The 26,268-nt window shown below is 51.6% G+C and overlaps 1 protein-coding gene across 1 annotated transcript in view; it reads left to right on the top strand.

Annotated features, from left to right (window-relative positions):
- The first annotated feature begins 14,478 nt into the window (after positions 1-14,478).
- The window catches only part of COTL1 (coactosin like F-actin binding protein 1), a 36,653-nt gene continuing 24,863 nt past the window's right edge, over positions 14,479-26,268 (top strand). The window contains exons 1-2 of the mRNA XM_045533709.1: positions 14,479-14,717; positions 14,873-14,955. Of these exons, the coding sequence (XP_045389665.1) occupies positions 14,641-14,717; positions 14,873-14,955 (160 nt within the window). The 5' untranslated portion in view covers positions 14,479-14,640. The remainder of the gene's footprint in view (positions 14,718-14,872; positions 14,956-26,268) is intronic.

Below are 26,268 nucleotides of genomic sequence, written 5' to 3'. Positions count from 1 at the left end.
ATATTTGTGTTACCCGCACCAACTCTTGTTGTGACGTCTGTTGGGTTAGAATTGTTCTCACGCAGAATTGCCACTGAGATCCCTAACCAGGCTGGCACTGCCCACAGCCTGGGTCCTCTGGACCTGACCGCATGTCTCTTTCTGTCAATTGTTAAAATGCAGTAGCTTGGGGACTTAGGATGTCAAGGATGCAAACCTGGCTGAGCCCCAAGCTCAGCAGGTAACCCTGAGCAAGCCACGCCTCTCCTTTTTCCTAGAAGCTGCAATCCACGAGCAGAAGGTTCTGTCCAGGCCTCGGCATAGCCTCGGTTCTGGGCCCACGGCCCCGCCCCCGCCTGCCTTGGTAGGGGACAGCCTCCTGTCCTGAAAATGCCTGGAAGTTTTCTGCCCCCTCCCTCTGAGAGCAGCCTGCAGCCCATGACTGGCCAGTGTCATGATATAAAGGCCTGGCTCCCTTGCCTCAAGGTATAGGGGACAATCTTGTGGCGCTATTCATGCTTCAGGCTCCCAGGGAACCAAGCTGAGGCCAGTCTGTCTGGAGATACCTCTTCACTACGCTCTCTCCGCCCTGTCCTGCCTCCCCCTTCTCCCGAGAGCCTTCCCTCCAAAGCCCCTGCAGGAGAATTCCTGTCTCAGGTCCTGCTTCTTAGAAACCTGATATCCAAGGCCACATGGGCGGGGCCCTGGCTGGCAAACACTGGTTTTGTTTTCCTTCGATAGAGCAGAAACCCCTGCCCCACCAATCCCAGCCCGTCCTGAGGGGCCTGAGAACAGGAGTCAAGTTTAAGCAGCTAATTTGGAAAGTGCAGAAAATTTCCTAAAGGCATATATGAAGTCAGCCATGCCTGAGGGTGACCGGAGCTTCACACCAGGCAAGAGCCAGCCCACCCGAGGGCTGCGGCTGTGGGGTCCTTGTGGAGCAGCCGCTCCCGGGTGTTAATAAGCCTTCGCTTCCAGCCTGCTGGGCAACCCGGAAGAGCCATCTTCTGGGAATTTGGGAAAAGCCCCCAGGCCCAGAGATGCAGACACTGGCAGTTGAAGAAGTGAGGCCTGGGGAATAGGATCCACCACTGCACCTTCCCTTAGGGGGCTCTTTCTCCACAGCGGCCTTCCAGAGCTTTCTGTTGAAACTGCCAATCTGAGAATTCCACACAGTCCCGCCCACAAGTGTGGGCACATGACCCAGGTCCAGCCAATCATAGGAGCCTATTCATTCCTTGGCTACAGTGATTGGCCCAAAAGGTGGACATGTCATCCAAACAGGGCCAATCAGAATCCTTCCCTAGGATTTTTATATGGTCGCTGGGAGACAGGAGTTCTTTCTTCCCTCTGTCACTAACTGGGGTGGTGAAAGCTCACAGTTTTTACATGGAGGCTGGGTGCAGTGGCTCATGCCTGTAATCCTAGCACTCTGAGAGGCCAAGGTGGGGGGATCCCTTAAGGTCAGGAGTTCAAGAACAGCCTGAGCAAGAGTGAGACCCCGTCTCTACCAAAAATAGAAAAAAATAGCAGGGTGTGGTGGTGCACGCCTGTACTCCCAGCTACTCAGGAAGCTGAGGCAGGAGGATTGATCATTTGAGTCCAGGAGTTAGAGGTTGCAGTGAGCTAGACCACAGTGACAGAGTGAGACTATGTCTCAAAAACAAAAAAAGTTCTCACATGGAAGTAGCTCATCCGCAATAGAAGTGAATATGGCCAACACGCAGAGAAACAGCACTGAGAGATGAACAAGACAGAGGGGAGAGAGAGGATGAAGATGATCAAATCCCTGGGTGCACTGTACCTTTTCTTTGTACAGGGTGGTCACAGGTGCCAGCAAATTCCTCATCTTCCTGCCACCTTACAAAACTGCTGGCGTAAGCTGGTGTGCTTCCTGTTCCTCTCACTCGTGACCCAAGTCCTAACTAACGCAGGGTCTGTTAGTAGTTCATCCTGTCAAACTCAGAGGGGCAGCATTTCAGGCATGAAGACACATTTGCGGACTGAGCGCCGGGTTATGAGTCCGTTCACGAGGCCAGGCTGTTCCCATGCTGTCGATTCCCAGAAGGAAACTGGCACGCTTCATATTTTTCTTTTCCAAGTTCTATAACGCATGTAACTTGGAATGCGGGATGGGGGCGTGGAGCAGGGAATTGCAGGAAGCTGGTCTGGAGATGCAGTGTCACGTCATCCGGTGCCCGGGTGACTGTGTGGTCGATCCCAGGGGATGTCCTGAGGAGCTATGTGAAGCGCATCTCAGAGCTGTGCACCCAGGAGACAGAATGGCTCCCACACACATACTGGGCAAGGCTGGCCCACGGGCGTGAAACCCCACGCCATCCTCTGCTGGTGCGTGCTTGCGTCCCTGCAGGGCTCTGCAGTGCTGCATGCCACTGCGCCTGCGAAGTCCCGGGGCAGAGAGCGGAAGTCATTTTACTCTGGCACAAACACAGAGGCCCGTGCAGAAGGGCCAGCCGTGCAGCGACAGGAGTGAGGTGGCGAGGGAGGATTTGCAGGGTGTGCCCTCACCCGGTGCCCGAGTGCCGTCTCACAGGCTGAAGGTCACAGCCCTGCCCTTCCTGGGCCTGCCTTGAATCCCTGAGAGAACGTAGAGTTGTCTCTGCCACCGCCTTGTCTGCCTTCTTGACCTGCCCTCTCTGATAAAATCCCTTGTCTGTTCTAGATGTCACTTTCTGGCACTAAGAGAGTTGGCGGCCTGCTTCAGTCTGTGAGGCAGTGCCCTGACCTTGCCCAGTCCCTTTGAGTGACCAGGAGGCTGGCACCAATACCGCCCTGCCTGGCATGTCCTCTCCCTGCACCTGCCACGTCCTCTTGGGTCAGCCTCGGAGATTTCTTAACATTTTAAAGAAAAGAGAATTCTGACCCTTTTAACTGAACACAGCTTACGCCACCCATTGGCAGGTGGGGTGGGCTGGTGTTTCCCGGTTTGCTCCCAGATCTGTTCTCCACTTTCTCTGACCTTGTCTGACCTTGGCAGATGCATCACTGGCTCCTTCCCAGTGACTTCCTACTGGGCTCAGCAGGAGGGCAGAAGGAGACAGGGGAGGGAGGAGAGAGGCCGGGGCACCCCCCATCACACTCCTGCTGCAGCCCGAGGTGCCCGTTGTCGCTGGCTGCATCCTTCTGTCACGCAGCTCCTGCTGGGCCATCCTGTAACAGAAATTATTCTGATGACACTGTCCGCAAGGCTGTTGCCTTAGGGGAGAGAGACTGAGCTCAACTCTGAACACAGCAAAGACAGCTGGGGATCGAGAGCCGACAGCAGAGCGAGGGGCAAGGGACAGGCATGTCCTGAAAGAAGACATCCCAAAGGGACCCTTGCCACAGACAGGCCAAGGACTCGGGAATGGAGGCGGCAGTGGAGGGGTGAGGACTTGGATCAGATATCAGGGAGGGGGCCTCCCCCTAAACCGACGTAGCAGGATTCTTTGCTAAAACAGGGTTCAGCAGGCCAAAGACTGGACGGGGCCAAGGTCAAGGCTGAGGAGCCTCACTGAAGTCTGGTCGAGGAGGGGCCGTTGTCAATCCCCGATCACCCTGGCTCTGGCTCCCCTGGCTCCAGGAACAGGGCCCCCTGCCTGCCTCCCTTGTGCCTAGCGTGGTGACCACTCATTCCCGCGAGCCCCCGGGTGCCTCGGTCGCTCTTGCCGGCTGTTCCGAGTTATTGAGACATCCCTTGTTTAGGTTCTCTCCAGAGTGCCACCTGATGTGTCTTCTGTCTGTTGTCAGCTTCCTGACTCTCTGCTGGGACACAGTGACCTTCAATCCATTTATCTGTCATTCCCATGATGGCTTCCAGAGATGTCTGCTGTACACCTCTGCAGCGTGAACTTGGAGAAGCTGCAGCGTGAACTTGGAGAACCCTTCTGTTCTCATGGGAGAGTCAATCTGAGCCCACAGCACTTCACAGCAGAAAGCACAGTGGGGCCACAATCAGGAGACCTGGGTCTGAGGCCTGGCAGTTTTATTTTCCATGTGTGTGACAATGGACAAATGGCTGAGCCTCAGCCTCCCCATCAATAAAAACATTAGCCAGGTGTGGTGGCGCATGCCTGTAGTCCCAGCTACTGGGGAGGCTGAGGCAGGAGGATGGCTGGAGCACTGAGCTAGGCTGATGCTACTACACTCTAGCCCTGGTGACAGAGTGAGACTCTGTCTCAAAAAAAAAAAAAAAAGAGAAAAGGAACTAGAAATTTCTAATTTATTACATTTATTGAATAAAACGACGTATTCTCTGTTAATTTACTTACACAATGTTCTTTTTACCTACTGCATGCCTCTGTCACGGGCATAAAGCCAAAGGGATACTGACGTTAACAAATACCACAGATAATTGTGGCCTTTTATTTGCAATTGTCCACATTAATTTCTTCCTCTCTGTGGCCTCCCCAGTATAATTCTTTCTCTTCTCCGGCACATAATAAACGTTTCAGAAAAAAAATTCCATGGGAACCTGAGATTATATTTTAAATGTTCTAGGAACAATTACTGTTTCAAGGACTTCTGTGGTACCCTTGTTTGCTTGTTTTTGGAAAAACCAAGAACCCAGGTTTTCATATATTATTAAGTTTGCTTAAAGTCAGGCAGATACACAAGCAAGTTCCTGTGTGGGAGGAATTCACAGCCTCCTGGGGGAAACGGGACGGATGGTGCTTACGGAGCACCTCCCAGAGCAGCCCACACCATCTCCATTGGAAAGAACTTCTTCCTTCTATTTTTTGTGCCACCACAGTGGCTAATTGTTTCTATTTTTGGTAGAGATGGGGTCTCACTCTTGCTCAGGCTGGTCTCGAATTCCTGGCTTCAGGTGATCCTCCCGCCTCGGCCTCCCAGAGTGCGGGGATTACAGGTGTGAGCCACCGTGGCCGGAAGATAGGATTCCTGAAGTGTGGTCCAACAGCTCTTGGTGGAGCACACCTTTTCTTCCCCTGTCCCAGGTGAGTCCTGCTCTGGGATCTGCTAGCTCTGCTGCCCCTTGCCCTGCCCACTGTGCTCTGTGTCACTGGGGGGCTGGGGTGGGCAGCGGGGAGCTGCAGTTCGGGAAGGGTCTCCCCCTGTGCTGCGTTTCCCAGGCTCCCCAGTTAGGGGCTTCTGGCTGGGTCCGGACCGTGGGAGACTGCTGAGAGCCGGGCGGGTGGGAGGGGAGAAAAGGCTGAGATATTTCTGCCCCCCTCTGGAGCGAATCTCCAGCCTCCCTGGGTGACCCCAGCCCCTGGACTCTAGTGTCCCCTCCCCATCCACGTCCCTCCAGCCCGGGGCTGGAGGCTAATCTCTGTGCTGTAGCCAATCTCGGGGCATCTCACCAACCTGTTCAGCTTCTCAGCTCACTCACCCTGGTGCAGCCAGTGCTCTCGTTAATTGCTTCGTGCTTTTATATGCTTGGTAGTTTCTGTTTTCCAGTGTGGAACCCGGCACCGTGTGCTACTCCTGGTGACGTAGTTTAAGATTGCACACGGCTATGCAGATGCGGGGGACGGGCCCTTAACAAAGCGGCTGCCATGCTGTACTTCTACGTGAATTTTCCACACGTAATCCTCACAGAACCCTCTGTGGGAGACACCCCACTCACGGAGGAGGAAACCGAAGCTCAGGAAGGGCGTGGAAGAGCCAGGGTTTGGGTGAGTGGCTGCCACGCCCCTAACCACTGGACCACACTGCCTGGCGCCGTGACCTGGGCCCCTTCTGCCTCGGGAAGGCCCATTCGACAGCCCCGTTTCACCCTCCCTCAGTCCGCGGCTCTGCGTCTTGCTTTTCAAGTGTTCCTGGGAGCCTCTTCAGAGATTTGACAATCAGGGAGACCAGTGCAGATTCCATAAATAACAGTCTATAAATATCCATCCGTGCCAGGCACCTGCTTCCGACTGCCAGCCACCTTGCTGAGAAAAGCAAGTTTCAGGGTTCTGTTTTATTCCCAGTCTCTAATAACAGCTGAGGTGGGATTTTTTAAAAAATCTGTAGCCTGCAGGAAAATGTGGAAACCCGGACACTGACCTTAAAGAGTCCGTAAGCTTTGTGCAATGAACGGAATAAAGCCCGTGCAAAAACGACGTTCTTAAAAAGCCAGCACAGATTTTTTTTTGAGGCAAAGTTTCACTCTGTTGCCCGGGCAAGTGCTGTGGAGTCAGCCTAGCTCACAGCAACCTCAGACTCCTGGGCTCCAGTGATCCTCCCGCCTCAGCCTCCCGAGTGAGTAGCTGGACTACAGGCATGTGCCACCATGCCCAGTTAATTGTTCCATTGTTAGTAGAGACGGGGACTTGCTCTTGCTCTGGCTGGACTCGAACTCCTGACCTCAAGCGATCCTCCTGCCTCAGCCCAGAGTGCTAGGATTACAGGCGTGAGCCCCCGCACCCAGCCAAGCACAGATTTTTCTAGTAGCCTCAGAGCACGTGCATCCGAGCTACTCTGGGTCCATGTCACGGTCTCCAAACTCGGCTCCTTGCTGTAGAGGCTGAGACCCCCTGAGGTCAAACTCTCTGGGTTCAAATAGCATCTCCACAATGTTCAAACTTGAAGACCTGGTGTCACATCTCACTATCTCGGTTCCCTCATCCTGGGGGAATAGTCTCAGCGCCTCCTCAGGCTGCTGTGAGAATGCACTGAGAAAATAGCATGACACCTGGCACGCGGTGCGCAACGTGTAGGAAGACGTTTCTATCGTTAGTTCTACGTAATGCAGTTACTACACTACATAGATGACAGATAATGCTATTAATAATGTATAAAATTATAATAATAAAATTTTATATATTATATGATTTATATATTTTATATGTATAATACATTTTTCTGTCTGTTGTGGTTATGCTCCAAAGAGGCACTAACTGGAAAGGAGCGTGCTCACGCCAGTCTGAGGAACAGACTCAGCAGTGTGTTTGTGCACTGACTATGCCACCTCCCACTTCCTACCCCCTTTCTCCCCCGTCTGGCATTGCGGGCACGAGTCCCACCTAGTCCAACGGTGATCCCGTCCCCTCTGCTGACATGCCATCTCTCCGGGTTTCCTCCTGCTCTCTGGACGGTCCTTCCGTCTTCTCTGCAGGCTCCTTTCCCCTTGAAGGAGCTCTGGAAATTTCACCCCAAAATATGACTCCTTGGTATAAAAAGTATTTTGAATTAAAGGTCCTTAAAGATCAACAGACTTTGGCAAGGGCTTTGTCTCTATCTGCATAAAGCAGACGGACCCACTGAAAGAACATTGGACTGTACTGCAGGAAAGACCAAGAATGCAGCCAGACCTGCCCGAATCATTGTAAATACAATACGTGTCTCTCCAGTTCATTTACAAGTCAGTCTGTTCCCCCATCCATTCATTCTCCCAAGTGTCTGCTCATCCTCCCTGACAACCAACCATTTATTGCCCATAAACAGTCACCTATATTCCTCATCTCCCCCTCCCCTCTAAAAGGAAGGTATATACATTTCTGGGCCCTGTTGGGATACTGGGTGATCACTCTGATTCTCCCCGTGCACATGGGACATAAACTCTGTCTCTTATTAATCCACCTTAATTGTGAGTTGATCTTTCAGTGCCCTTTCGGGAGGGGAAGTTTCCCCTCACCTGACACCCTTAACTGCTGGTGCTCCTGGAACCTCTGGCCCAGATCTCCCTCTGAGCACCCTCCCTGGGCCGTCTCAGGCAACCCCATGGCCTAATCCCCACCGGGAGACCTGGGCCTCCCAGATCCGGATCTCCACCTCGGGCTCTGTCCTGGGTCTCAGACCTGCGGGTCTGCTGGATGTCTCCACGTCCTTGTCATCAGCTCAAATGGCACCCACCCCAAACTGGACTCAGCTCCTCCTCTGTGGCAATCCATCATCCACACAGATACTCAGCCCTGAACCTGGGAGCTTTCCTTGACTTCTTTTCTTTTAGTTCAAAAATATATTTTAAAGTTACAGTTTAGTGATTTTCAGTGTATTCACAAAGTTATGAAACTGTCACCACTGTTGTCATCAACTCCCAAAAGCAACCCCATCCCCATTAGCAGTCACTCCCCATTCCTCCTCCCCCAGCCCCTGGCTACCACCGATCTGCATTCTGTCTCTGCATTTGCTTATTCTACACACTTCACATAGATGGATCATACAACATGCGGTCTTTGGGGACAGGCTGCTTTGACTTAGTGTCATGTTTTTGAGGTTTACCCTCACTGTAGTGTGAATCAGCACTTCCTTTTTATGGGTGAATAATATTCCGCCGTATGCATACATCACTTTCATCTATCTGTTCATCCACTGATAGACATTTAGGTTTCACTTTTTGGCTATTGTGAATAATGCTGCCGTGAACATGCACATACGAGTTTTTATGTGGACCATTTCTCTTGGGAATATGCCTGGCAGTGGAATTATTGGGCCCTATAATCACTCTATGTTTGACATTTTGAGAAACTGCTCAATTGTTTTTCAAAGCAGCTGCACCCATTTCCATTCCTGCCAGCAGTGTGTGAGGGCTCCTATTTCCCCGCATCCTCACCAACACTTACTACTGTCTGTTGTACACGTGAAGTGGTATCTCATTGTGATTTCGATTTGCATTTCCCTAATGATGTTGGACGTCTTTGCATGTGCGTATTGGCCATTTGTATAACTTCTCTGGAGAAATAGCTCTTCACATCCTTTGCCTATTTTTTTAATTGGGTTACTTGCCTTTTTTATTTTTCATTTTTTTACTTCCATTTTTTTAGAGATGGGGTCTTGCTCTATTGCCCAGGCTGTGGTGTATTGGCACTATCATCACAGCTCACTGTAACCTTGAGCTCCTGGGCTCAAGCGATCCTCCTGTCTCAGCCTCCTGAGTAGCTGGGACTATATGTGATCCACTGCACCAGGCCTGGGTTACTTGCCTTTTTATTGTTGAGTTGTAAGAGTATTTTTAATATATTCTGGATACCAGATCTTTATCAGATATATGATTTCCCCATACTTTCTCCTAAACTGTGTGTTGTCTTTTCACTTCCTCATGGTGCACTTTGTGTCACAAACCTTTTTAATTTCAATGAAGTCCAACTTATTCAATTTTTTAATGTCACTTCTGCTTTTTGTGTCATATCTAAGAAATCATTGCTTACTCCAAGGTCATGAAGATTTATGCCTATATTTTCATGTAAGAATAATTCTCACATTTATGTGATCCACTTCGAGTTCATTTTTGTCTATGGTGTGAGGTAGGGGTCCAACTTCATTGTTTTGCATGTGCTATGCAATCGTCCCCTCACCATTTGTTGAAAGACTAGTCCTTCCCCACTGAACTGTCTTGGCACCCTCGTTGAAAATCAATTGACCATAAATATAAGAGTTCATTTCTGGACTCTCAATTCTATGCCACTGATCTATGTGGCCACGTGGCACCACTTTCCTTGACTCTTCCCTCTCCCTCACCCTGCTGCATCCTTCCACTCCACAATGATCCGTGTGTCTGTCTGGGACTGATGCTGCGGTTGGAGCCGGACATTCAGTGGTGAGCAAGATGAACACTGTCCCTGCCCTCATAGATCTAACACTTTTCTAGGAGTGGGTGGACAATCTACAAGTAAGGAATAAATGAAAACGGTGATCTCAGATAGTGATGAATGCATGCTATGGAAAACACAAGAAGGGTTATGTGATAGTGAATGGTGGAGGGTTACAGAGGGGACTATTCTACACTGAGAAGCTGGGGAAGGCCTCTCTGAGGGGCAGCGTTTGAGGTCTGAATGAGAAGTTGGTCGTGCAGATTTGGAGAGAGGGTGTGCCAGGCAGAGGGGCAGAATTTGCTTGAAGATGAGTCTGATACACAAAGGAGGGCGAAACAGAGACATCAGTACTGTAGAGCCATAGCCTTGATCCCAGCCCTTGCCAGTGGCCTTTCCTTCCCCTCTGTTCATGCCCATTTGACTTGAGTTTTCTGTTGCTGACGACCAGCAGGGTCCACACTGGAGTAACTGCTTGTCACCCATACTAGACTTTAAGCCCCAAGAGGGCTGGGAGATATTTGCCTAGTTCACATTTGCACACAGGTAGCTCTTAAATGTCACATTTTTATTGCCAAAGTTTAAGAATAAGAGATTTCTCAAAGAGATACAGATGTTTTGCTTAGTGTAAACAACTGGACGCGTGGAACTATCGTGCACAGCAGCCAGGGCGGAGCTGAGAACTGGTGCCCCTCTCTGATGGGGAAGGTGTTCTGAAGATGAAACTGGTGCCCAGAGGAAGGCAGAACAGAGAAGATCACCTTTTCCAGAAAAATTTTTCTTACGTGCTGTGTGCTTGGTTCATGTATGTTACACGCCTGCCCCCTACAGGCAAGTGAGATTGTGGCCCCCTTGGATTGTAGGCCCAGTGCCAGGAGTGAATAAATGAATGAATGAATACGTTTATACCACTCCCTAATTCTTTTTTTTTTTTTTTTATTTGAGACAAGGTCTCGCTCAGTCGCCTGGGCTAGATAGTGCAGTGGCGTCAGCCTAGCTCACAGCAACCTCAAACTCCTGGGCTCAAGGGATCCTCTTGCCTCAGCCTCCTGAGTAGCTGGGACTACAGGCACACACCACCACGCTCAGCTAATTTTTCTATTTTTAGTAGAGACTGGGTGTCACTCTTGCTCAGGCTGGTCTCAAACTCCTGACCTCAAGCAATCCTCCCATCTCAGCCTCCCAGAGTACTGTTATTACAGACATGAGCCACCACTGGCCTTTTTTTTTTTTTTTTTTGAGACAGGGTCTCACTCTGTCATCTGGGCTGGAGTGCAGTGGTGGGATCATAGCTCACTGCAGCCTCGAACTCCTGGGCTCTAGGGATCCTGCTGCCTTAGCTGCCTAAGTAGCTGGGACTACAGGCATGCGCCACCACGCCTGGCTAATTTTTTCTATATATATTTTTAGTTGTCCAGCTAATTTCTTTCTATTTCTTTTTTTTTTTTTTGGTAGAGACGGGGGTCTCACTCTTGCTCAGGCTGGTCTGGAACTCCTGAGCTCAAACGATCCACCCGCCTCAGCCTCCCAGAGTGCCAGGCTTACAGGCATGAGCCACCGTGCCTCGCCTGCCTTAATTCTTAATTCAGTACATAGCACATACTAAGTGTCAAATATTTTGATTTGTCTTAAAGAGGCATGAGTTGAATTAGATGGCATTTTATATTGTGTGGGTCTTAATTTAAACAGCTATTTACACACAATATTTATTTCTGGTCTGCAGTTTGTTTTTCTGCCTTAGCTGCGCAAATGGGCAGCAAAGTGCTAAAATTGGGTTCTTTTACAAACGAATCCTTTACGTCTTCAGTCCAGTAGAGGGCGATCGCAACAATGAACAGACAGACAACAATTAAAGGCAGAAGGAAGTGGGGGTTCCAAATTCTCAACACATTAGTACTATTGCTCCAGTAACGCTGAACCTTGGAGACGTGCGGTCAAATTCAGTACCGGAGCCACTTTTTGTTTTGGTGGTAATTTAGTGTTCTGAATAAATAATGCATTCACAGGGTTCAATAATAAAATGAAATAAATAAAATAAAAGGTATATAGTGAAATCTCCCTCCTACCCAACCCCTTCTGCCGGGCTGTCTGCTCCCCCCCCCAGGACCACCGTTACTTTTCGCTTGGGTGTTCTACCAGAGGTTTTTATGCACGTATAAATAAATGCAAATATCCGTATATCCCTCCCCCTTTCCCCCAGAGGTAGTATTGTTGTGAGCAGGCTGTTCTGTCCCTAGCTTTGTATTTCTTGTAGAACCTGCCATGTCAGCATATAGAGACTGTCCTTTCTGTTACAGCGGGGTCCTTGATGGCTTGTCAGCGTCACTACCTATGCATCCAGCCCCTCTTGATGGGGACTCAGGTGATTCCCAACCTTCTGCTATTGGAAATACAGCTCAGTGAATAATCCTGGATGTAATTTGCACACATGCAAATGTATCCATAGCAGTGACTTTCAGCTCTAACTGGACACGAGAATCACCCAGGGGAATTTTAAAAATCCCAGTACCCAGGGTATACCTCAGACCAATTACATCAGAGTCTCGTAGGATCAGACCATCCTGGTAATTCCAGTGTCCAGCTGGGCTGGGCACCTCTGATCCTACAGGGTAATTGGATTGGTCAAGGGCACATAGATTTGTAAATTTGCTAGATATTGCCAAGGGGCCACCATGGGAGTTGTGTCAATTTACACTCCCACCAGCAACGTGTAAGAGGGCCTAGGTCTTCATAGACTCACCAGCCTTCATAGGCTTGCCAAACTTTGATTTTTGTCAAACTGCTAGATTTTTTAAAGGTGTATTTCAGTCTTGCTTTAATTTGCGTTTCTTTTATTTGGGGTTGAAGTTGAGGAATTTTTCATGTTTAAAAGCCATTTGATCTGTCTGGTTATATCTTACGCCCATTTTTCTTTTTCTTTTTAGGTTGATCTCTCATATGTTAGCAAGACTAATCCTTTGAGCTGTAGACACTTTTTACTGCTTTGTCTTTTATTTTCACACTTTGCATGAGGTGGTATCTTTTTGTTCTCTAGAACAAGATTTTTTTTTAAGAAGTTTTTTTATATATTTGAATGTACCCATCTTTTTTTGGCTTCTGGGTTTTGAGTTATGGTTAGAAAGACCTTTCCCATTCCAGGCTTATAAAGGAAGGTCCCGTGTTTTCTTCTGGCTCTTTTGTGGTTTCCTTTATTTGTGTTTAAATCTTTGATCCTTTTGGAATTTTCCCGATCAATGGTGTGAGGAATGGATTCATCTTTGTTTTTCTTTCAGAGAGCCAGTTGTCTCATTACCTTCATCAAGGAGTAAGGCAGGAATCACTTTGCACTGCCTCAAATGGGAATTTCTTTGTTTTTGTCTTTTTATTTATAGCAATAGCTGCTCCTGCTTTTCTGAAACTGTGGTCCTGTTCACCTACCACCCATTCAATCATCCACTGATTGCTTGATTCAGTCATCTTTTTGTGTTTGTTTCTTGCTTGCTGAGAATTCCACCTTTTTTCTTTTCCTTTTCTTTTCTTTTTTTAGAGATGGGGTCTTGCTCTGTCACCTAGGCTGGAGTATATGGTGACACAATCATAGCTCACTGCAGCCTTAAACTCCTGGGCTCAAGTGATCTGCCTCTGCTTCCTGAGTAGCTGGTGCTACAGGCTTGTGCCACCATGCTTGGCTAATTCTTTTCAATCTTTTAGAGATGGGGTCTTGCTATATTGCCCAGGTTGGTCTTGAACTCCTGATCTCAAATGGCCTCAGCCTCCTGAGTTGCTGGGATTACAAGTGAGAGCCACCAGGATCTGCTCAGGAATTCTAGTACTAATTGGACATTGTTCCTGACCTTTTGGGTTTCTAGTTAGTATTCATTTTTATTATCTAATAACCCAAAACGATGAGCTTTTATCAAATGTCTATTTGTTTACATGTATCATATCATTTCAATTAAACTTAAACCAGTGATGTCCATTCTATTATTTTTCCCATTGGAGGAAAGTAATCTCAGAGAGGTTTTGAGACTTGCCCAACGGCCCCCAGTTGGAAAGTGGCAGCACTGGATGCGATTCAAGAGCCGGGTCCGCTGGGTCCTGCCTTGACACCGTAACTGGTCTCTGAGGAATGACTGGACAAGGGAATGAATGAATGAGTCAGTGAAGGAATGAGGAAGATAGAATGAGTCAGCTCTTGCTCTCAGAGGAGCCCCAAGGGTGAGGTAAGATGTGAATGCAAATAACTAGAATACAAAGTAAACAGTGACCCACTAGCATTTTGGAAGCAGTCCTGCTCTCTACCCCTCCAGTCTGAAATGCTTCCTTCTTTCCACCACCCCCCCCAGAAGCCTTGGAACCAACTCTAGGGTGGGGGCAGTGGCCAGCCTGTCTTCTTGGTTTTGAGGCATTACATCACCCACTTGGAGGTACCCTGTGGAGCTCAGCAGCCCTGCAGCCTGGGGGACAGGGGTGAAGAGAATGAGGGGGCAGGAGAGAGGGAGAAGTGGGAGGGAGGAGGGGTGGGGAGGAGGGAGATGCGAGGAGGGGGAAGGGAAGAGGAGGGAAGGAGAGGGAGGAGGAGGCAAGGGGAAAGTGGGGGGAGGAGGAGGGAGGAAGAGAGCCCGGGAGAAGGGAACAGGGAGGAGGGAGAAGGGGTTGGGGGCGGGAGAAGCAAGGACAGGGAGGGAGAAGAGGAGGAGGGACACACAGGAGCGGGAGGAAGGCGGAGGGCGAGCCAAAGGAGAGAGGGGCTGGAGAGCAGGAAGGGGGAGGAGTTGGGGTACTGGGAGCGTCAAGGAGGGGAAGCGGGAGGGAGGACAGAGCGGGAGGAGGAAGAAGCCCCCCTCCAGCCCCCACCGCGGAGTTGCGCAACCCTCCCGGTCTGGGATTGGCCTCCCGAGAGTGGAGAAGCCCCGCCCACGCGTCCTAGCCGCCAATGGCGAGGCGGGCCGCGGCCCGGACGGCCAATGGCCGGGGGGGGCGGGGCGGCCGGGGGGGCGGGGCGGCTGCGGCCCGGGGCTCTGGAGCGCGCCCCGTCCGCAGTCGGAGGCGCAGCCGCGCTGGAAGCTCGAGGGCCCCGTGTCGCCGTCGCCGCCGCCAGCCCGCGCGTCCTTCCCAGCGCGTCCCCGCCGCGCTCCGGCCCCTGCAGCCCGCCCGGGGCGCGCCCAGCCGCTGCGGGCAGAGTCCCCGCCGCCGCCCCGCGGCGATGGCCACCAAGATCGACAAGGAGGCTTGCCGCGCGGCGTACAACCTGGTGCGCGACGACAGCTCGGCCGTCATCTGGTGAGGATTCTCCCTCTGCCGTGCGCGCCCCGCCCGAGCCCCTCCGCCGGGGCGCGCCGGGCCGTCCCGGGCTATCCCCGCACCGTCCCGGCCAGCGCGGCCGCTCCCGCGCACCCGCCGGCGCTCACGTGTGTGTTTTTTCTTCCACTCCAAAGGGTGACTTTTAAATACGACGGCCCCACCATCGTCCCCGGCGAGCAGGGAGCGGAGTACCAGCACTTCATCCAGGAGTGCACAGGTAGGAGTCCGCGCAGTCGTGACCTTTGGGGGCCGGTGGCCACGGGCGCGCCTCTGGTGCTGGCGTTGGGGAGGTTTAAAGCCTCCTCCAGCCTTGTCCCCTTTGGACGTCCGAAGCAGCAGAGGTGACCCTCCACCTCCCTCCCATCATACCCTCTCCGGGCCGGACAGCTCCTTTGCCTCCCCGGTGGTTCGCGGGTTTTCCAAGGTCAACTCCCGCAGTTCCAAACTCCAGTGTTCAGCCTTCCCCACCTGCCCCTTGGATAGGTCGAGTAGCCACCAAAATAAAACCAAGCTGGGGACTGCTTGGGAGAGAAAGAAACTGTTAGCTGCACCCTTCTTTCTCCCGCAAGTCATTGTCTGTGTGCTGAGGATGTGTGCTTTTCAAATTTGAAGAACAGAGCCACATACCAAAGGGTACACACCATATGATTCCATTTATATGAAATTCTAGAAAAGCCAAAGCTAGTCTATTGTGTGAAAAATGAGAGTAGCGGTTAGCTTTGAGGGTAGATAGCTGCCGATCGGAGGGGGTACATGAGAGTCTGCTGGTAGCTGGAAATGTCCCATATTTTGATCTGGGAGGGGGTGACACAGGTGTGTGGACACGTAAAAAATCATCTCACTGTGTACTTGAGATTTCTGTGCTTTTTACACTTCCCTGTGGTGTGTGAACCATGAGAAGAAGGAACACGTGGCAGGGACAGCCCTAGACTCCTCAACCCAGGCTGAAGGCTCCACATGGTTGGTAAGAGGACCCTTTAAGGAGATTGGAGAACTTGAACTCTCAGTCTCTGGTCTTTAGCTTGGGAGCAAACTCTCAGACAAAGGCCTGGAGGTTAGGGCGTGGACCCTGAGCCAGATGGTGTGGGTTTGAATCCCCAGCGGCTACTTCCTGGCTGTGTGGTCGGGGCCTCGGTTTCCTCACCTGTAATCTCACAGGGCTGTTGTAAGGGTGAGTGAGTCAATGTGTGTAGAATGCTCAGAACGGTGTCTGTACAAGCCACACGATCATTTGTGAAATAAATAAAAAGCACAAAATTATGCCAGGGGTCATGTGGGCGTTTCTTTCCGTAACTGCTTCCTTAGTCAAATTACGTTTTGCATTTAGTTCAATTCAAAGGATATTTGTGAAGTGTCTACTATGGGCGGGGTGGTGCTGAGATTGTGCATATACTCACACACATACACTCGCAACTAAAATATCTCCTTGAGAGCTGCCTCTAGACTTTTCATTCATCACTTTTGCAAATAAATAATTGGCTTAAAATATCAGAAGCATAAAGTACTACAGCAGTGTGGGGAGTTGGTGGGGTCAGGCTTTGAATCCAGGGCTCTGACTCGGGAGCTGGTTTCTCCCCCTTCGGCCTGTGTGGCGGATGTTTTTGCAAGTGGCAGGAGCACAAACTCTGCGCTCTCCCCCATCGGATCAGTGCAGGACCTGGAGGCTCAGCAGAGTCTCTGCCCCTGAGGCTGCGCTTTGCAGGCCAGCTGTGCTCCCCAAACTGGGCTTCTTTCCTCCTGCTGGTCATCTATGGCTGCCCCCTCTCCCGGCAGACCGTGTTCCGCCTCTGAAGCTATTGTTGAAGCCATTGTTGTCTCCACCAAGCTGGAGAAGGTGACCGGGAAGAAAGAGAGCATCCTGTCATTAGATTCCTAACCGATGCTCGTGGCCTTTGGGCCGCAGCCCACTCTGGTGCAGAGAACACTTCCTTCCCCCAGCAGGCTTTGTGGTTTTCTGATCAGACCCCCCCACCCCCACCCTGGGGAGCGGGGAGTGGCACGTCTGGCAGGGGAGCTGAAAATGCTTTCCCTGCTGCGTGTTGATCCTTATGAATGGGCCATGGGAGCTGCGGGCTCTGTCTGCTCAGCTGAAGTCTGCTCTCTCTCCCGGCCATCTGTTGGACAAATGCACAGGCGAGTTATGCTTGCCGGGTCTGCTCTTGTTCCCCTTGGAAAAGCTTGTTCCTTCCCGCTGTGGCTTCCTCATAACCCAGTACGGCGGACTCAGAACACTGACTGGTAACACTGACTAGTAACTTTTCCTGGCACTGCTGCATACCAGTCACTGCCTGTGACATGTCTTATCTTGACTATGCCCTCTAACAGCCCGGTGCAACAGATACTGAGACCATTCCCCTTCTACAGATGAGGAAACTGAGGCCCAGAGAGGTTAAGCAACTTGCCTGAGATCACACAGCTAGGAATCGGCAGAACTGGCACTTGAACCCAGGGAGGATGGCCTCAGTGGCCCATGCTCTTGGCCTCTAAGGAAGTAGTTTATTTATTTATTTAGTTTTTGAGACAGTCTTGCTCTGTCACCCTGGGTAGAGTGCAGTGGTGTCATTGTAGCTCACTGCAACCTCCAATTCCTGGGCTCAGGCAATCCTCCTGCCTCAGCCTCCCGAGTAGCTGGAACTTTAGGCGTATGCCACAATGCCCAGCTAATTTTTCTATTTTTAGTGGAGACAGGGTCTTGCTCTTGCTCAGGCTGGTCTTGAACTCCTGTGCTCAAGTGATCCTCCCACCTCAGCCTCCCAGGGTGCTAGGATTACAGCCGTGAGTGGGATTGTTTGAAGGTTACCAAATGCTATGCATATTTGCTCACTTGTGATGCAGGGGGGTTCTTTTGTGGCTCTAATTCCCCGCCAGGTGTCCTGAGAGGCCTGAGAAGAAAGGCTCCTAGTCCGGCTCAGACTTAGCGTTTCCAACCATCTCACAGTATGCAGCAACTTGGAAGCCCAGAAACAGCACCCAGTCTGTTCCTCAATACACTGGGGGCCTTCCCGGGGCTTCCCCTCCTCACTGGCTCCGCCAGGGCGCTCAGGCTCTCTCTCTCTCTGAAACACCCCGCCCTCCCACCCCAGGCTACTGTCTGTCCTCTCCCCTTCCTCCCCCAGTGCTTTCCAGAATGGAATCTGCCCATCCCACCTCTTCCTCTCATCTCCTCAGCCCCCAGGCCTGGCTTCTGCTCTAGAGCTGTCCTCTGGAAGGTCCCGGGGTGTCTGGGCTGCCCCACCAGCTCCCCTGCTCTCATCTTCCTGGCCTTTCTGCTGGCAGGATGTGGAGCCCCCGGGGCCGTATGGGCTCTTGCCCGACCCTGGGCTCGCCCGCCTCCCTTCCTCCTTTGCCAGCCGTCTCACTGCCTCTGCTGTTGCTTCTTGCCCCGGAGCTCAGCTCACCGGGATGGCCAGAGATCTGTCAGGTGCAGGAGGAGAGGGAGGTCCTAGCTGCTGCGAAGGCTGCCGGACCCTCGGCTGGCCGCTCGCCCTCTCCTAGCTCTGCCTTCCCCCTTTATGTCCCTGCTTGGGGGTGGCGGGGAGGGTTCTCCTTGAGTGGTGACGTGGATGGTCCTCAACTGCTCCAGCTTCAGCCAACGGGCAGAGCCATCCTGGTGGAGGGACACAGCGAGCCTCTTTGCCAATAATGTCGGGGGTCCCTGGACTGACCCTCCTGGCTGAGGTCGTGTGCCCATCCCTGAACCACGCACTGGGCCTCTGGGTGGCCAAGCCTGGGTCACACGTCCTCTCCCCTGGGGTGCGGAGGGGGCAGCCCCACCCAAACCAGGAGACAGACTGAGGGAGGGTGGCTTCCTCAGGCAAGAGTGGGGTGCTGCTTCTAGAAGGGGGACAAACCCAGACAGGTCCATCCCTGTCCCATCTCTTCCTCTTTGTTACAACAGTCTCTTAGCCCTTGATCTTCCTTGTCTCATATCCATTCTGTCCGCCATTGCTAGAGTAAGTCTTTGTAAGGCACATCTCTAATCAACTCACTCCTCTGCTCATTAACCTTCTATGGCTCCCCTGTGCCCCTTGGATTAACCCCAGTATGGCTGCTTGGCTTTCTAATTGGTTTGTCCCCACCCGTATCTCCTGTGCAATAGCTCCGAGCACTCTTCCTTGTGCACTTGCAGCCCGAAGCTGTATCACTCCCAGCCTGGGGGCCTTTGGTTGGGGAAGCTCCATCCCTGAGGAATTCCTCCTCTTCCCCACATCAGCCCCTCTAGGACTCAGCCCAGCTTAATGTGATCTCCTCTTTATTTCAACTGTCAGGACACTTTGGAATAAGGAAAGTTCTGGATGCACATGTCAACTCTGTCTGTCACTCACTGTGTGGCCCTGGGCAAGTGTAGCCCTTCCTCTGTGCCTGTTTTTTGGTCTGTAACATGGGGATCCTGGCCGTGCCTGCCTCTGAGGGGGGCTGGGGGGCTAACTGAAGTGGTTAACTGCAGTGAGAGCACAAGCCCCCGACGTGCCTGGGCTGTCCTTACCGTCACTTCTGTATAATTATTTTTACTCTTATAGCACTGACGGTGGCGTGCGCTTTCTGTGGTGAAGCTTTCAGTAAGTGCCGCAGCTCAGGGCACAGTAGACGCCAACCCCAGGCTGGCATGCAGTAGGCATCCGGCTCTACGTGGGCGCGTTAGACCCCTGGCCTGGGTCCACGAGCAGTGGCCGTTCCGTAGATGGCGAGAGGGGGTTAAGCCTGATGGTTAGGGGTCTGCGTGGTGGGTAGGGCTTGGGCTGCACGGGGTGGCCTGGGTTCACGGACTTGCCCATCGTGTGACCGGGCGCAGGTGCGTTACCCATCCGGCAGCTCCTCTGCCGCAGCGCGGTCCTTAGGAGGGTTCAGGAAGCAAGTGCACGGTGCCTGGGACACAGTCAGTGCTCCATACGCGTCCATTACTGTGACTGTCATTTTGTCTGTAGAATTCAAGTGATGTGGAAATAGAGTCCACAGTCTGAGTGCCAGAAAGGAGCGGGGGGGGGGGCGGGGGGGGAGGACAAAGGGAAGGAAACGGTGTGGAGTGGGGCCACGTGGCTCCATCTGCTCAGCAGAACCACCTGGAGTCGGGAGCAAGCAGGGCTCGGCCGGCAGGGACGAAGGGGGAGACCGGCCGGGCACGTGATGCGTCTGGCCACGCAGAGAGGCTTTCACAGCGTGGGTACGTGACCAGGCCGTGGCTCAGGCTGTCTGTGCAGTCGCATTTTGTTTTTGCATTGTACAAATAATGCACATGCCTTGTGGAATGTTCAGAAACTAGGACGAAACAAAAAGAAGAGAATGCAAACCAGATATAGTTTGGATATATTAATATTAACAGTTTTTCCACTCAGAAATTTGTTCCTCCATTCATTTGACCATTCATTTATTCCGTTGTCATTCATTCATTCACTCAATGTGCATGAGTGGCTACCCCGTGGGCACTAGTCTATGCACTGAGCATGAATATAGAAGCAGAGAAGGGCCCTCTCCTCTCGTGGAGCTGATATTTAATTGTCATCACCCCAGATGAACCTCTGTTCTCATTTTTATCTATATTCTTGAAATATTTTTCTATATGCACTTTCTGCTACAAAAAGGATCATATATAGATATTTCTGAGCCGACTTCCCCCTACACTGTAACTCCTGAGCATTTTTCTTCTCTCCCATTCTTCTGCCCCTGCACCCTTTAAAATGGCCACATAGTCCCCTCTCACATAAACGCAACATTGTTTAACCAGTCCTCTCTCCATGGACCTCAAATTACTCTGTGGCGAGCAGTTTTATTTTGGAAAGAATCCAGGCATCTGGGAATGAATCCAGTTTTCTGTTGGTGCAGATTTTAGAGCTGATCGGCGAAGAGCATCGATGGTGGAGCCGGAGCGTCTTGCTTTGAACTGTAGCCTTGCTGTGCTGTGTGGCCTTGGGCAGGTCTCCCAGGTTCTCTGTTTCCTTGTCTGACAGATAGGGATCATGACTGCATATAATGCATAGGTTATTGGAAGGGTAAATTGGCATGATACATTTAAAGCTAGTAGGGTACTGGCTAATGTAGAGTGAATGTCCAGTAAGTGTGGTTCTTGTTAAAGAAGCACCTTCTTGGAAGGTGCTGCACATCAACAGTTGGGTTGAAATAAACTCAAGGTGTGTTCATGGAGGGCAGCATCAGCTCGGTTGGAAGTAGGTGCCCTGTGACATTGGCTGGGTGATGGTCTGGGTGCAGGCCATATTCCCATGATGCCATGGTCAACCTGTAGCTCATTCACAGAGGGATGCAGGGACTGATGTTTTTGTCTGTCCGGCGTCCCATGCTTTGCGAGAACCTCTCCCTTCCATTTCACGAGAATCCTGCTTGGCCAATGTAGTTACAGTAAGGCTGACCCTGCACTTCTCCACGGGGTGGGCACATGGCCTAGACCTGGCCAATCAGAGTAAGCCATTCCCTCTGCTGATTGGTTCAAACTTGGGCTCATGTGACTCAAGTCAAGCCAATCAGATTCATCCCTGAGACGTTGGACTGAGCTGTTGGCACAAAGAGTCCTTTTATCTTTCTCTGGGGTTAAGAACTGAAAGAATAATGAAGGCCTGGAGCTCACAGGGCCCATCTACCATCTGTAGAGAAAATCTGTCTGAGAACTCAGGAACAGAGGCGAAGGTCAGGGGTGGAGAACAGATGACATGGCTTAAACTCTTAGATCCAGCCATGCTTGAAGCGCTCTCCTTAGACTGTTCACTTTCATGAGTTGATTAATTTTCTTCCTTAAGGCAACTTGAGTGAGTTCTCTGCTATTTCCACTTAAAGGAGTCCTGACCGTGGTCCCCAGGTTAGCCAGCTACGAATACGCTCAGAGAGGAGGAGAATTCAGGCTGGACAGGAATTCAAAACGTCTCACGTGAGACATGACAGAAAACTGGGCATATTGAACCCAGAGGAGAGACACCTTGGAGGACATGAGTGTCGTCTTCAGATGTTTGAGGGGCTGTCATGTGGAAGGTGTGGACTTCTTTGATGTTCCTGCCCCCACTCCGTATGATAAAGGGAACCAAACAGTAGAAATTTCAGGGATAGATTTTGGATTAGCCTGGAGAAGAATTCTGCTCTCAAGTGAGAATAGGTTACCACAAGAGGTAGTGAGACCCCCATCCTGGGAGGTATGTCAGGAGAGACTGACTAACCACTCGGCATAGATGTCTAAGAAAGAGATTGCAAGAGGCCCTCCTTGACTGTACATTCTTCTCTCCCCCAGCCCCTTTCCCTGGGAAGAATGGCCTCGTGTGCATCAGCACAGCCTGGGTGCTGCCTGTCTTTCGGGGCTCTGTCCCTGGATGACAGGAACTGAGAGTGCCAGAGAGGTGGTTCCTACGGAAAACCACGGTGTGGTTACCCAAAGAAGGGAGATGGAATGCCAAGGACACAGAACACTTGCTGTCCGCGGACTCTGCATACATAGTAGTACAACACGCATGCAGTTGGCACTCTATTTGTCATGCTGTTTGCCTTGCAATATTTTTTCCCTGCGGAAAAAAATCCACATATGGAAATCCACATATAGATTTCAGAAATTTGGGTGAGAAGGGAAGGAGAGAAATTTCCCAGTAGGTCTCAGGGAATCTGAGATCAAAAGGAAGTTTTACATCTGTAACAAGGCTTTGGACATTATAAAGTGCTAAACAGTCTGTCGGTCATGCATTCAACAAACATTTATTGAACACCTGCTTGGCTCTAGAAACAAAGTTGGATTTTTGTTTTTAAGTGGCACCCTGCAGGGCTATGGCGTTGTTACCTTTATAGTTGCCTTCTTTGCCCACACATCGGTTCCTGGGAGGCTCTGAGCCACACGGCATGGCTTCTTTTGTTTCCTAAGGTGCCTGGGCTTTGTGACAGCTCTTTTTTGGCCTACTGTGTGGTGACATTTGTGCATGTTTTTGTGTTTGTGGCCATGTGTTCCACGACGAAGGTTGGCAGATGTCCATCCTCCTGATACATAGGGTGTCCCTTGTTCAGAAAAGATGTTCCATCAATTTTAGTTGAATTGAACTGAGTTTTTGCTCCTTGAAAAACGTCAGGAGTTAATGCAAACTTTTTGGAAGCATGGCTTGCAGATTTTGTAGATGCCACAATCACTCACCCCCCCATGCTTTCTGTACCCCGTTACATTCTGGTGCCCACCCACACCCAGAGCACGGGACCGTGTGCCTTAGTCTTTGGTAATCTTCTGCTTGTCAGATTTCTTGGCCATTTCTTTGTCTTTATTCCACTTGACCTCCCTCCAGCGTTTGTCGGTGACCATCACCTACTGAAAAGATAATTTCCCTGCCTGCTTCTGCACGGCTAAGCTTGCCTAGTTCCCCTTGTGTGTCTGTCTTCTCTTGCTCTCACTTCCCTGTGCTACTTCTCGTTCCCCTTCCTGTCCCATACATCTAGGCGTTTCTTAGGGCTCCACCCTTGATCATGGCCTTGTCTTCTCCGGGGCATTTTTTGAGCATCTACTATGTGCCAAGCACTGAGTTCCGTCCTTTCCCTGACCTTGGTGAGCTTGCAGTGCTGGCCAGAGGTGGCTTTCTAAAGTTCACTTCAGGTCGTGTTACCCCTAGAACCTTTTGTCGCATCTGCCTGTTAGGTCCCAATGCTTCAGTGGGACACGTGGTGCCCTTTATGACAGGTGCTTGCTAGCTAACCCTCCTGTGCACATCTCCAACACGTGTGGCTCTGACTTCATGGATGTCCAAACGCCGGGCACTGTGTGGGTGCTGCATGTATTAGCTCATAAAATTTCTTTTCTTTGTGAGGGACCAATGAGCACAATGACACCTGTAAGTAGGAGTTGTCCCCATTTTATTGATGGGGAACCTGACGTTGTCCTTGGAGACCCAGAGTCGCTTGCTTGGGATGGTGCAGTGAGTGGGGCCAGCTGCACTTCGGGCTCAGGTCTGTGTCTCAGCCTCCCAGCTTTGTCCCTGCCCTGTGCCTGTGGACGGTCTTCCCTCTGCCTGCACTGTCTTCGTCAGCTTTGCTTTTCTGGAGGAATTCTACACACCCGTCAAGGCCCGGTGTAAATGTCTCCTGTGCTCGAACCTCCTCCTTGTCTTGGTGTTGCTCATGCGTTGTGTGGTGGTAGTGTGCACGTCTGTCTCTTCCACTCCATTACAAGGCCCTGGAGAGAGGGACTTTGTCCCTTTGCTGGTGGCATCCTCAGGGGAGAATCCCTGCCCTTCATGGTTTGTTAGCTCCCAATTACTTTTCTCTTTCATAGATGTGTTGCTCTCTTGAATGGGCCCAAGGCATAGGCTGTAGCCTGGGTGACAGGCTTTCCCAGCAAGTGCTGGCTCCCCCTCCCTTTGTCCCTTGCCTAGAGAAGAGAATGCATACTACGGAGTTCAAATCTTAGCTCTGCTGCTTATGAGCTGTGTGACTTTGGGCAAGCCGTTTAACCTCTCTGTGCCTCAGTGTCCTGAACTGGAAAATGAAAAGTGTCCTTGTAGGAAGAGCAAGCGTCTCAAGCTCTGAAAGGCCCTCTCTGATGGCCCAGCCACCCTCTCTGTCACCAGCTCTGTTTTTCTTCCTGGCACTGGTCTTGGGTTGGGGTCTTCCCAAAGCCAACCCCGAGGCCCGGACTTGAGTGCAGGCGGGGCAATTGGAGCCAGGAAGCCGGAGTGAGGGTGCAGGGAGAGCCCGGCATTGTGGGCGCCTGGGGCAAATCCCGCAGGGACCTTTGGAGGCACAGGTGGGGTGCTGCCCTGGGAGCCATATAGTAGCCATAGACTCTTGTTCCCCATTTGTTGAGGGGTCACCCAGGGGCTTTACGGCCGCTGCACTGCAGATGGTATCTCTGTGGGGTCTGAGCACCTTCCGGGGGTTCAGAGAAAGGCCACCGGCAGAACCACAGAGGCTGGCTGAGGCAGGATGTCACAGCACCGAAATCAGAGGTGGGCAGTGAGAAAGTGACACGGGGCAAGAAGCGTCTCCTTGCCGCATTTAGCGGTGCCCCAGCCATACCACGAGTGCATGCACGTGGCTGTTTATTGTGTGACTTGCCTGCGAGACAGAACCTGGTCTGCCTTGCTCTGCCGGACGGCCAGCGCCTGGCAGAGAGCTGGCCTTCTGCGTGGGTATTTGTTGGACAGATAAGTGCAAAATCATCCCCTGAGATATTTGAGAGCTCAGCTTGCCCGGGAAGGCCTCTGTCCCCTCCTCCAGAGAACAGCCCAGTGGCCAGTAAGGCCCAGCCCCTTCCCCCACCCCCTGCAGGCTGCTCCTCTCCCCCCAGCTTTGGCTTCTCAGACCCAACTCAGTGGCCTCGGCAGGGGCAGGTCCCCAGAGGCCTGTTTCTGAAGGCAGGGGCGTCACCTGGGCGTTTTATATTTTATTTCATCCGTGCACTTTGACGTTAGCCTGCCCGGGATCCTGGGTTCAGTTCTGTACCGAGTCCGTGGCCATCTCATTCTTCCTCGGCACAAGCTTTTATTTTGTCTTCTACGCATTGATGTAAGCTTCCTTGCCAGTAATAAAGAAATAAGTTAATAATGATACTAATGATGGGCCTTTATTGTGCCAGGCATTGTGCTAAGGTCACTGTGTTAATTTCCTATGGCCGCTGTAACAAAAGACAAACCCAGTGACTTAAGACAACGTCAATTTTTCATCTGGCAGTTCTGGAGGTCAGGAGTCTGACGTGGGTCTCGGGGGCGAAAATCAAGGTGTCGCCAGGCTGGTTCCTTCTGGGGGCTCCAGGGAGAATCTGTTTCCGTACCTTCCAGCTTCTGGAGTCGCCCACACTCCTTGGCTGGTGGCCTCTTCCGCCATCTTCAAAGCCAGCCACGGCGGTGGAGCCTTTCCCCTGGCGCATCTCTGCGTCCTGCCCTCCTGCCTCCCTCGTCCCCATTTAAGGACCCCTGTGATGACACGGGGTCCACCCAGATAATCCAGCATCATCTCCCCCTCCCCAGGTCCTTAACTTAATCCCATCTGCAAAGTCCCTTGTGCCTTGGGAGGTGACGTATTCATAGGCTCCAGGGGTTAGGGTGGGGACGTCTCGGGGGCCTTTGTTTTGCCTGCCATAGTCATCCACCCGCTACAACGTCACAGCCCTGTTGTCACCCTCAGCTGTTATCCCAGTTTCATAGAGGAGGACGCTGAGGCTCGGATGTGTGACGGCCCTTACCCATGTCTTACCTGGTACCTGGGCTTCAGACCCCCACTCCCACCCCGTCTGCTTCTTAAAATCCGCCAGTTAAAATCTTAGTGAAAGTAGCAGGGAAGACAAGAGGAGGCTCTTGTCTCGAACCCTGAGGGACAGTCCTAGTGCCAGTGTTTCTCCCTTTGGCGGGGAAGTGGGAAACCTGCCAGGGTCCGCTTTCAAGTGCTCTGTCCTTCCCCGGGTAAAATTCTGCCTTGGCTACTTCTGCCTGAAGAAAGGTCCCTTGGAGGTCATCTGATCTGACCCAGAAGTAGTTTTCTTCCCCTCTGTGGCTGCAGTTCTACCCTGCCTGTACAGTGGGGTGTGTTGTTCACGGTTTGCAATAAAGGAAGCGGCTGCGCCAGGCAGGCC

The sequence above is a fragment of the Lemur catta genome, chromosome 20, assembly GCF_020740605.2.
Source record: "Lemur catta isolate mLemCat1 chromosome 20, mLemCat1.pri, whole genome shotgun sequence".
Taxonomy (NCBI): domain Eukaryota; kingdom Metazoa; phylum Chordata; class Mammalia; order Primates; family Lemuridae; genus Lemur; species Lemur catta.
Note: the sequence above shows the minus strand (reverse complement) of the source record. Positions and strands in the feature narration are given on the sequence as shown.